This window comes from Helianthus annuus, chromosome 16 (genome assembly GCF_002127325.2).
Source record: "Helianthus annuus cultivar XRQ/B chromosome 16, HanXRQr2.0-SUNRISE, whole genome shotgun sequence".
Classification (NCBI taxonomy): Eukaryota; Viridiplantae; Streptophyta; class Magnoliopsida; order Asterales; family Asteraceae; genus Helianthus; species Helianthus annuus.
In genome coordinates this window covers 123,321,957-123,333,828 of record NC_035448.2, presented here as the reverse complement: position 1 = coordinate 123,333,828, position 11,872 = coordinate 123,321,957, and the positions used below count along the sequence as shown (strand labels likewise).

General features: G+C 33.3%; 3 protein-coding genes across 3 annotated transcripts; all 3 read right to left on the bottom strand.

Annotated features, from left to right (window-relative positions):
- Positions 1-1,218: 1,218 nt before the first annotated feature.
- On the bottom strand, positions 1,219-3,832 carry LOC110935993. The gene is made up of 3 exons (XM_022178347.2): positions 3,487-3,832; positions 1,603-3,377; positions 1,219-1,518 (listed from the first exon to the last, which is right to left on the bottom strand). Exons 1-3 carry the CDS (start codon positions 3,656-3,658, stop codon positions 1,447-1,449), a joined length of 2,019 nt encoding a protein of 672 aa, XP_022034039.1. The 5' UTR covers positions 3,659-3,832; the 3' UTR covers positions 1,219-1,446.
- Positions 3,833-8,474: 4,642 nt separating this feature from the next.
- LOC110934475 (pathogenesis-related protein 1) lies at positions 8,475-9,003 on the bottom strand. The gene has a single exon (XM_022177494.2). It carries the CDS (start codon positions 9,001-9,003, stop codon positions 8,509-8,511), a length of 495 nt encoding a protein of 164 aa, XP_022033186.1. The 3' UTR covers positions 8,475-8,508.
- Positions 9,004-10,514: 1,511 nt separating this feature from the next.
- On the bottom strand, positions 10,515-11,000 carry LOC110933105 (basic form of pathogenesis-related protein 1). The gene has a single exon (XM_022176344.1). The coding sequence runs from the start codon at positions 10,998-11,000 to the stop codon at positions 10,515-10,517; it is 486 nt and encodes a 161-aa protein (XP_022032036.1).
- Between the last annotated feature and the right edge of the window lie 872 nt (positions 11,001-11,872).

Genomic DNA, 11,872 nt, shown 5'->3' with positions numbered 1-11,872 from the left:
CCCATTAGTTTTTTTAAAAAAATACTCATTGGTATTTCGAAGTACATTTTTTTTCTTACCATTTATTTTTTTATAATCATATGCATTATAAAATGTTTGAAATATCTATGATAAAAATCCTAATTATTGTTTATAAGTAATAAAAATGCTCTTAAAATCCTAATATTTTTTATAAATTTGTATTTTATGAAAGTAGTAACCCGATTAAATTGTTCGGTATAACTCAGTTCAACCAGTTAAACCATTTCAAAGTTTAGCCGTTAAGAAAAATATCATTTATTGTCATAATTATCATAATTATCATTTATGGATTAAATTGTCATAATTAAAAAATCTTATTTGTTTTTTTTTTTTGGATTAAATTATCCTAAAACGTACTCCTCCTAACTTTACCTTTATCAATGTACCACGTCATTGGTAAGCTTAACTTTCTTAGCAATTGTTTTCTTTTTTCCGGTTTAACTTAAACCCAACTTGTTTTTTTCTATTCGTCATCAATGACCCGAATCATGGTTGTGATAATATAACATATTGTGAGATGTGATATCATTACTTAAATAATTAACATTAACAATTAATATAATTTAGAACTTATCGTTAGTGGATGAAAGTTCGAGCTCGAGCTCGTTTAACATATGAAAGCTTGAGCTCGAGCTCGGCTCGATCTGAGCTTTATTTCTAACGTAATTTTTCAAGCTTGAGCTTGACTCGGGCTCGACTCGTTTACTATTTATTAATTAGTTATTTTTATATTTATATAAATGGTAATTATAAAAAAAATATATATAAATTATTATATAAATATATTTTAATATATTAATAAAAAAATATATAAACAGAAAGCTCGAGCTCGATAAACGAAGCTCGGGCTCGTTTACTAAATGAGTTTGTTTTTAGGCTCGGGCTCGAGCTCGAGCTCGTTTAAGCTCGGCTCGTTCGAGCTTTTTTTCGAGCCTAACTCGAGTAGCTCGGCTCGTTTGCACCCCTAGATGAAACGTTCTTAATTAAATCTTATTAATGACCAAATTAAAACCCCTAGATGAAACGTTCTTAATTAAATCTTATTAATGGTCGGACCAATTAAAAGCCTTCTTTAATAGGGCTAGTTTTAATTTAAATTTTGAATTATTATGAGAAGTGGGACCATTTAATTTGGGTAATGATTTGAATAATGCCTTCAAGCAAAAGACTATGAACAAAAGATTTAATGCTTAAAAATAACAAAAAAAATATATAACTAAATAGTTGCATAAGAAATCTACTCAAACAGCTAAATGGTTGCATAAGAAATCTACTCAAACAGCTAAATAGTTGCATAAGAAATCTACTCAAACAGAAAACAAACATTTAGAATTCAAGGCACCAATTCTATCAATCAATCAATCTAAACAAACTAAGTTAGAACCTATTCAAGCACTCAAAGATCGGTGCAACAACTGAAGATGATCAGGAGGAAATGCCTTGGCTTTTCAGAAGCCGGCTCGATCTCCGAATCGGTGTTAGCATCACTTCATCCTTCTACAATACCAAACCAAACAAACAAGATCAGTACTAACAACATACATAAACACATTTACAACTAAATCAATGTTATCTACTCACATGTTTGATCGCGATTCTCTCGAATGTAGTGAAGCTTCCAAATGAATCACTCACTGAAAACTGTGATGTTGAAGAAGCCAATGACTCTCTCTTGTTGTTACTTTTCTTCTTCTTGTTACCCTTTTGAACATTAATGCTTTCTGAAGAGCCCGACTCTTCGGGCATATTCTCATCGATGTTAACACCAATAGCGGCTGATTTCGAAGCACTGGATTTCTTTTGGATCATGTAGAAAACTGCTAAAACAGCCAATATCACCATGGAAACACCTGCCACACTGATTGTGGCAATTGATTGAGTCGAAAACAAACTCGAAGCTTCTGATTCATCATTCGAAACTGCAACACTCGGCTCGATTTCAACTTCATTTTGCACCCTTTCTGATTCAGCTTCAAGGGTGACTACTTCTGATTTTGTTTCTTCAACTTCACCAAGGTTCAAACTTTTTTCTTCGACTTCATTAACATCACTTTGAATCTGCTCATTGATTGGTTCTTCAATCCTTTCGGTTTCTTCATTAACTACCTCACTTTGTTCATCGATTTCTTCGGTAACGTCTTCATCAACTACATCACTTTCTTCGGTCACAACTTCGTCTTCGTTTTCTTCTTCTTCGAATTCTTTAACTTCTTGAATGTAATCAGTTCCAATGTGTCTATTGAACACAAACTCTTCTTGTATAGGAGAAGTTGTCAAGTTAAAGAACTGTAAAGACTCAAACTTTTGAGGTTTGATGAAATGGGATTTTTGTTCAGAGAGGTAAACTAACAAATCCATTGACCAATGCTTAACTTTTTCAACAAGGTCATCAAATGACTCTTTAGCAAAGGCTGCAAACCTCAAAGATTCATGATAAATCTCCGAGAAACCGACATCTTCATAGATTGGCAAGTTAATAGGTGGAGACTCGGTGAAAGAAAGCGAAAAACAGGCTACTAGGAAAAGAACAAAAACAAACGAAACAGTCTTTGAACGGGTAAAAAACCGAGATTTTGATACTTTCTCCGCCTTCGAATCGAATGGTTTTTCAGCCAAAACCGTGTCAGACAAATCCGTTTCAGACCCGTTAACCGAATTAACCGAATCATCACCTGATTCAGCTTCTTTTTCTTGTTCTGGTTCTTTTTCTTCGGTTTCTGATGAACTATCAGAAAGATCAAAGCAGTCTTCAAGCCGAGTAACATCAGATTCTCCACAATCATCATCGTTATCTTCTTTGTTTAGAAGAAATTCGATTCGAGGGTTTGGTTTGTAACGAAGATATTGAGGTCTAGGTGAAAGAAAGTTCTTTTTCGGGTCATATGGAGGAAGCTGCGGGTCAGCATTCGCAGCGATAACAGGCGAAGTCATCGGAGAACAACAAAAGGGCCTTATCTTAACAAGATCAGACTCATCACTAATTAAACCTAAATGTACCTCATCAACCGAAACATTCTGAACAACTTCTTTTTGTTCAACAATGTGTTCGATTTTCGACACATCTGATTCTTCATTCATCTTAACAGTTTGATCGAAATTCGGTGTTTCAGAAGTGAGATCAGACTCCTTACCCAAGAACTCGAAAGAAGCTCGAGTGACTTCATTCTTCTCGCCCAAGATCTTCTTTCTCGGCGAAGGGGTAACCTTCGAAGTAGCTGATATCGTCGGCGACATAAAGTTCTTCGTAGAAACTTTAGCGGGCGATCGAAAGGCATCTTTCCGATTCTCCTTCCCGTCCTGAAACATCGATCCACCACCGATGCTTTTACGAACAATCGAGTTTCTTTTCGCTAGATCTAACAAAACCAAACAACCAAAAATCAAAAACCCACTTCACAATACAAAATATAAACTCAAATTCAAGAATACAAATTTAAAAATCAAGAATTTAAAGATTGAATATACCTGATGCAGTAGGGGTGTTTGAAGGGGTATAAGGGTTTGAGCTTTTAGGGTTTGTGAGATTAGTGGGTCTGGGAAAAGGGTTGCCACTAAAACTCTTTCGGGTGGTCGAATTCGACTCCGAATTTCTGCAATTTCTTGATGAAAGTGGCGAAGGCGATCGGTTTGACGCCATACCCACGATTAAAGATTCAGAATCTTGATCAACTGGGGAGAAAGAAAGATGAAATCTTGATGATTTTGGGAATATGTTTTGAATTGAATTTGGGGATTGTAACGTAAACAGTTGATGATTTTAGGAATATTTTTTGAATTGAATTTGGGGATTGTAACGTAAACAGAAGTGAGGGTTTGTAGAACATTTAAAGTGGGGTTTTTGGTTTTTGACCGTTGGGATTTTGAATTGTTATTTTTTTGTTACTAAAAAGGGGAAAGTGATTGTAGCCGTTGTGTGTAATTTTTTATTTTTTATAATTAAAATACGACTTTTCTTTCCTTAAATAATTCTTTTATTTTATTTTATTTTGCTCAATAATAAATATTCCGATTACCCATGGCATTATAGTCTAGTGGTATCTTGGTGGTGTGATAAGACTTATAACCATTAGGTCATAGGTTCTATTCCCACAAAGGGGGTTTTTCCCAGATTTATTGGGTTTCCTCCTGAATTGGTGTATAGGCATTATTGTCTAGTGGAGATGGATATGATCGGGTGGTTCTGCTGGTGACACGATGATACTCTAGTGATCCGTCAGTGATCCAAATTTGCCGTTCAAAAAAAAAATAAATATTCCGATTTTTTTATTAATATTTATTTTTATTCATTACTTTTTATGCAAACTTGACATTTGATATTGTTTGGATTAATTAAAATGGTGCGTAAAAATTCATGGCAATTTGAAGCATATTTTTATGATAGCTAGTCAAAACTACTACATTAACTTTTATATTAGTAGTGAGAGATTCATTTTTAATTTTATCTAGAAAGATAAAAAGTGATCTCAGTCAACAAGTTGGAAAAAAGATGATTGCTTAAAAAATTACATGTGTTAATATAAGAGTGGCTGTTAATATACGAATATTTAAAATTTAAGGAGAAGGGTGACTATTATTTTTCTACCATGTGTAAAGGGCTGATGCTCCTAGTAAGATAACAATTTTTAAGTCTGAACGCAGTTAAATAATGTTGTTAGAGTCGTTAAAAGGGGCGTGAAATTCCCCCCTTCATGAGCTGCCTATCCGACGTGAGAGAAAGGAGTGTGGGCCCCCTGTATTTTAACCAGTCAAATACTGAATGCGTAGTGGGCACTGAAAATTTGTAAAATCATTACACACTAAAGATAATTAAAAAAAGTGAGCTCGAGCTCATACCTACGTAGCACTGATGTGTCGGTGAGTTTTTGATATGACAGTGATAAACACATTCCAAACATTTACTTGAATTCAAAAGAGTTGTTGTGGCGTGTATTACCTTAGACATGTCAAACATGACACAACATGTCTATGTTTAACATTTTAATGTATGTGTCCAACGTTTCAACGTAAATGATATAAATTCATATTTTGACATTATTTATTTTTCGGAAACGAAGGTCAAATATAATATGTTTCATGCTTATTTATGCGTAGTTTTCGGTTGTTCTACGTTTTGACGTAAACTTTGTTTGGAAATGAGTCGGGTCAAATATAATATGTTTTCATTCGACGGTATAAAATTTCAGTTATTGTATGTTTTAACGCCGCTAAGTCTTGATGCAAAGGTAAGGGTGGTGTCGTGGTTAGGTAGAACCCTCACTAAACGAACCAACCCGGGTTCGATTCCGTTTCTTTTGTAACCGCAATGCTTTAAATCGAATACACCGAAAAACGCGTTTTCATATGGTTAACGGACATAACGTGCCGCCAGCTATAAACAAATAAGACGTCGCCGCCATGGCGTGCGGCCTATGACAATAATCTAGTTTATAATTAGGGGAAAGTGAATATGGTGTTGTTACACACCTAAACTTAGGTGTGAAACCCACTAAAACTACGTCGTTTTGATTAAAAAACCCTAAAAATTAAAACAAAACACACATTTTATCCTTTCTTTGTCCATTGAATTATCAGTGAAGAATGCCTCTTTCTTGATGCATTACACGTTTATCTTTCTTTCTAGAATGCCTCTTTCTTGATGCATTACACATTTATCTTTCTTTCTCGATTTCATTTTAATCCCAATATATAAACCACCGGAAGAAAACAAATTAGTTTTGTAATTGAATAATAACTACTAGTAAAAATACTATAGGTGAATCATTTATACTAACATTAAATCCAAATTAGTAGATGGGGTAAATTGAAATAGAGCTATCACATCGTCGAACAAAAAAAAAGTCATTTCTATACTGAAATGAAGAATGAAGGAGTTTTGGCTAGATTGAATGAAAATAAATGATAAAAATACAAAGGATTCAATTTTACAATATTCTACATAATCTAAAGTGCCCACTTTTTAGATTGATCTTGTGAAAAACAAACAGTGACTACATCAATGGACACCTAAACTTAGTTTTGGTGATTTTTAGGGTTTTTAATCAAAACGACGTAGTTTTGGTGAGTTTCACACCTAAACTTAGGTGTGTGACACCTAAACTTAGGTGTGTGACAGCACCATATTCACTTTCCCAGTTTCCCCTTAGGGTGAGAGGGGCACTCCCCTCTTAGGGGAGTCCCCTCTCTTACGCACACCCAATCAGGTTATGTCACGTCAACTCCCCTCTTAAACTCCCCTCGCACCCCAATTTGATGGCGGCACTTCCCTATTAGGTGACTTGGTTTTTTTATTCAAAAAAAAAATGTTGATTGGTTGAAAATGAGGGCGGCCCCACCATCTTCTCTCTCCTTCTTCGGTGAACAAGCCCCGAACAAACCCACCGATTTGGGTCCCCTCTTGGATGGCGGCACCCTTCCCGCTCGGCTACTTCCCTCCCCGCATGGGGTCACCGAGGGTGCCCCCCTCACCCTTATAATTATATATTTAGGGAAAGAGTAAAATGAGAACCACCTTAAGTTGTGATAACCATAAGAACTATATCTTTCAAAAGGTTTTTTCAAAAAAAAAATCTTAAAATTCTTTAAAAAAAGTCACTTCTTCCAGCAAAAATAAAAAAAAATGTTGCATGCAAACATTTACATCAAATGTAAAAAAAAATTACATAGTCGTAAACAAAATTTACATCAGGCTTAACCATCGACTCAACATTTTTTGTTTTTTTTTTTTATTTTTTTTTTTTTGCAAATGTGTTTATAACATTTTAATCTACTTTTGTGCAAAAAAATGGTGGTCCAACTTGCGCAGGAAATAGAAGTTTTCATAGTTCTCACAACTCGTAATGGTTATTAGTTGAACCAAATCCTATATATTTAATCTAAGAGTTAAGTAAAGTATGGGTAAATGTAAACAAAACTGCCCCTCGATAGTGCATTTCAGGACACAGATTTTTTTTTATACAAGTAACGATTGTGTGATTGAAAAGCAGATCATATCAATGTTCGAAAACTTATATATTAAACTAGGTTATAACCCCGTGTATTACACGGGTTGAGAAAATAAAATATCTAATAGTTAATAACGAAGATTTAACAACTATAAAACGATATTTTAAGATACTTTTCTGATATCCGAACAAAATTTTGTTTTACGTATAATCAAAACTTGTGATGTTTGTCAAGTTTATAAATATAAAAACATTTGAACCATCGATTGGAAGATAAACTGTATCATCGACTTTCTAACGAAGTGAACCCAAGTTTTATTTAAATAACAGTGGTCTTAATTTATTAGTTCTAAAAATATTGTTGAAATGTTTAGATTAGGCATATAGCAATTAGCCAATTAGATAAACTTATAGCTACAAAATAATATTTAAATTAATTAGATAAGTATAAATTATCGGTAATTATTAAGTTATATAACTTTAAAATTTAAACATATAGACTTGAGTTGCATCTTAAAAAGTTTTTGGATAAATTTATTAGTATGATAAATGTAGTTATTATTCTTCTTGTATTTTAAATATATTAAATAAATAAATTATTTGTTAAGCAAGAAAATCGTTCCCTTCCCCCTCGTTATGAAAATGATCGATATTTGTTACAATTATTAAGATATAATTTCTAATCTAGTAATTAATATAAAGAAGAAAATCGTTCCCTCCACCCTGGTTATAAAAATGCTCGATATTTGTTTTAATTATTAAGATATAATTTCTAACCTAGTAATTAATATAAATAAATAATAAGATAATTTATGGAACTTTATTCGTAATTTCTTAACATCTGAGCCGCCAACGTCTTTTTTTCTAACCCTTTTAGCCCCTAACACTAACCCCATCCATTAAATGTTAGGGGCTAAAAGGGTTAGAAAAAAGACGTTAGGGCCAAAAAGATTAGAAAAAAAGACGTTGGGGGCTCAGATGTTAAAAATTCTTTTTGGGCTAAAAGAGTAAAAGTGCTATAACCACAGAGACCAAAATCGTAATTAACTCTATTAGTTAAATAAATAATATTATAAATGAGAAGGAGATTAAACTAAATAATAATTATCGATAAAAATTAAACTAAATAATATTTAGTAGGAGAATTATATTATCTATAATTAGTTAGAAAAGATTAAACTAAAATAATACTTATCTATAAAACATGGTCTAATATGATGACAAGTGTCCCCAAAATGGTTTCTTTTATTATATATAGTATAGATTACAGATAATATTAACCAAAAATTTTAAACTATCATATCATATCTCATATATAAGTTGTTACAACTTACAATAGTAAAACTGATACTATCTAAATATATAGACAAATCTCAATGAAACATTTTATTACTTACATACTTCGAAAATCCTAGAAGTATCCATCACTGCATCAACTCTTGGAACATGACAGGCTTGCAAAGTTGCTTACATGACAGAATTATTCCGTCGCAAAATAAATAACATGCGTCGCATTGGCGTTGGCATTGACAATTTGATGATCCAACTAGTAAGGATACTCGCCAATGTAGTTTCCAGGTGGGTCATAATTGCAAACAATCATGTTACTCTTACCATCGGTGCATCTCGACTTACCACATCCTACCTTTGTCGTATTTTTCCAAACGACTTGCGTATAGTGACCACACATCGCTGTGCACTCATTTTTCGAGTAGTCATAGTCGAGTCTCTCATCAATCCACAATTGCACGGCCCACAAACCGCTGAGGTCATGTCCGGATGCCAAATTCTCACCACCCCCTTCCGAGTGTATCATTGCACAATCTGTTCTTTTGTTGGCCCACGCTTGTGCCCTTTCTGCGACTTTGTCATCCCATACCAAAGGAGGCAGGTTCAAAACTCTTCTTATGCAGTTATGTTGGTTAACGTAGTCTTCTTTGGAGTTGCCCTTGCCCTCGAATTGGGGTTGGGCGCGCGATAAATGCAAAACTGAAATGAATATAGCAACAACTAGCGAGATGTTGCACCGCTGATGTCCCATGTTGTATAAGATGTTAATAGCTGGTTTATGTATGTTTTGGATTAACATAAATAGGCATCTATAAGGTGAATATGGAGGAAGTCAAAAGTGAAATGCAAAAAGTGAGGAAGAATACTAGGTAACATTGATGGTGCTAAATATTGATCAACATTATCTACGGTAAATTAAACAACCACCACTACAAAATCCTAAACATATGCCGTTATATGGTTTTCTTCCTCTGTGTCATTTATATATATTAACTTGTAATAACAATAATATATTATAAACAATATAAATAATAATAATAATAATAATAATAATAATTATTATTATTATTATTATTATTATTATTATTATTATTATTATTATTATTATGATGATGATGATGATCATTATTATTATTATTATTATTTATTCTAGAATTTAATTTAATTATTTAACGCGGGTCTCTCGATTTAGAATGGATTCTAGTCACATATGAAGTTAAACTAACCCATTCCAGCCAAAACCATATCAAATGTGCGTACATGATACATGAGATGGATTTACATTTCCCTATGTTAGCAACAATCTTATTACACATTTTTTACTTACGAATATAATTCAATGTGATAAATCTCGGTAGTTTAAACTTGCTTAAAAATTTATGATTCTTGGTTTAACCCGCTCCAACGCCGGTGTATTACTAGATAGATAACCATATAAAATATTACGAGTTAAACAGAATACTACTTTGTATTTACTTAAAATTATGCAGCCATTACAACAGCCTCCCATGACATCTCACTTCACTGATAACAGATTGTCTGATGCGTTTCCCGTAGCAACGCGTGGGTTCACTAAAGTTAATGAAACTTTATTTTTTTAGCATAAGTGTATTTACTAATATTTAATAACATTTGTTAATATATAAATTAACATAGATAAAAAAATAATAATAAAATAATGATTACCCACATGACAAAATATGTCTACATATCATCCATATAACAACATTTTTTTACTCAACAACCAAACCTCATAACACATAACCTAATACTATTATAATACGTTTTCTAATATTATTTTCATTTCGTAACCGCTAATATCTCTTTGATAAATTGGAACATTTGTTATATCTTTCTAATAAAAAAACATCGCTTATTAGTTTAAAGGTACTTATTATATTTTAAAAGAATTTTATTAACAATGGCCGACAGGATATTTATGCAATAACTACATTTTTTAATAGTTGTGATGATTTAAACTTTGCCAACATAAGTTAAGGCATAAAGCCAAGGTTGTATTTGTTTGTCACACCATTTTCTAACGCATGTATTCCTAGACATAAAAAAGGTTATCCGTTGAAATCCTTTTTCTTTCAAATATCACAAACTAAATAACAAGCTTACTCAATAATATATCACTTCTAGAGAGAGTAACATCATAAGAGGTGAAAACTAGTAATTCAAAGAGACTACAAAGATAACATGAAATCAATACTAAAATGCAAGTTTCCTAGCACAAACCAACACTATATATGAGTCGGTTCAATACGGACGTTCACCCACATAATTCCCCGGGGGATCATAACTGCATATAACAAACCACCAGCCGTCGTCATAGCAGTTAACCTTAGCACAACCAAGATGAACCGAATCACTCCAAACTACTTGGGTATAGTGAAGACACCCATTGCCAACACACGAATTTGAATAATAGTCATAGTATTGCTTCTCGTCGACCCACATACCAACAGCAGTGGATGTAGTGAACTGGTCACCGTAACCTAAAGCTAGGTTCTCACCAAAAGGTCCTCCGGAGTGTTGAAGCTTACAGTCGCCACTTCTTTGGTAAGCATATTCGCGAGCATACGTTGCTAAGGTTTCGTTCCACGTGAGGGGTCGCACCCCGACTTGGGCTCGGGCTTCATTATGAGGAATGAGGAAGGGCAGGCCCGAGGCTATGGAGACATCTATGAACCATGAGACGGTCAAGAGAAAAATGGCTAGTTGTTGGAACCTATTGAGGGCCATTAGGAATGGTGGAATATGGTGAAGGGCAGTTCTAGCTATGAATTTGGTATTTATAGAGACCAGAAAGGATGGGAAGATAATCTCATGTAATTAAGTTTGACTACCAAATGCGTGATTAATGCTCTTGAGGTCAAATTTTCTAACATTTTCTATAAATACCGAATTATATGTAGATTGAACCACATATATTTTGGAAAATGCATGATCATTGTCCGTTTTAAAATCTAAAAACTAAAATAGAAATGAGGTAGTTATATAAAAGTAAATGATTTATCTTTTAATTTTAGAAAATGCATGATCATTGTCCGTTTTAAAAACTAAAAACTAAAATAAAAATGAGGTAGTTATATAAAAGTAAATGATTTATCTTTTGATTAACTAATTCACTTGTCCCCTTGTCTCTCCTCTCCCCTCTCTCTCCCTCTCTCGTATCTTCTCCCTCGTTTCTTTCCGACTTGGTAACAAGTTTCTAGTACATTAAGTCATTAAATAGGTACATATAGAAAATATATAAAATATTTTTTCGTCAACCATAAAGTGTACCGGTACCTCTACGGCAAACCGAATCAAACAACATCGCTACCGGCATGGGTATTATCGGTATCGGAATTCTTATTTATTTTTATGGTTTTCAATCGATGAAAACACATGTCAATATCCTTTTGAAGCACGACTTTTTTTGAGGGTTACAAGAGACAACTTTTATTTAGTTAAACCATTGTATATAAATTTCTTTTTATTTTCTAATACACATATTTTTTACCGAACCGATCAGTACCGACACCAATATTCATTTCTATGTTTTTTGTTTCGAAACGAGTCGGTTTCATTATGTTTTAGTATTTTTTTTACTACCGGTACCGAACTATAAC

Excerpts from the sequence above, each read along its gene's own strand:
- LOC110935993 (XM_022178347.2), bottom strand. The coding sequence starts at position 3,658 with ATGGCGTCAAACCGATCGCCTTCGCCACTTTCATCAAGAAATTGCAGA. Across the intron at positions 3,378-3,486 it reads AAACACCCCTACTGCATCAG|ATCTAGCGAAAAGAAACTCG; the intron begins GTATATTCAATC and ends TGGTTTTGTTAG. Across the intron at positions 1,519-1,602 it reads AGAGAATCGCGATCAAACAT|AAGGATGAAGTGATGCTAAC; the intron begins GTGAGTAGATAA and ends TTGGTATTGTAG.
- LOC110934475 (XM_022177494.2), bottom strand. The coding sequence starts at position 9,003 with ATGGGACATCAGCGGTGCAACATCTCGCTAGTTGTTGCTATATTCATT.
- LOC110933105 (XM_022176344.1), bottom strand. The coding sequence starts at position 11,000 with ATGGCCCTCAATAGGTTCCAACAACTAGCCATTTTTCTCTTGACCGTC.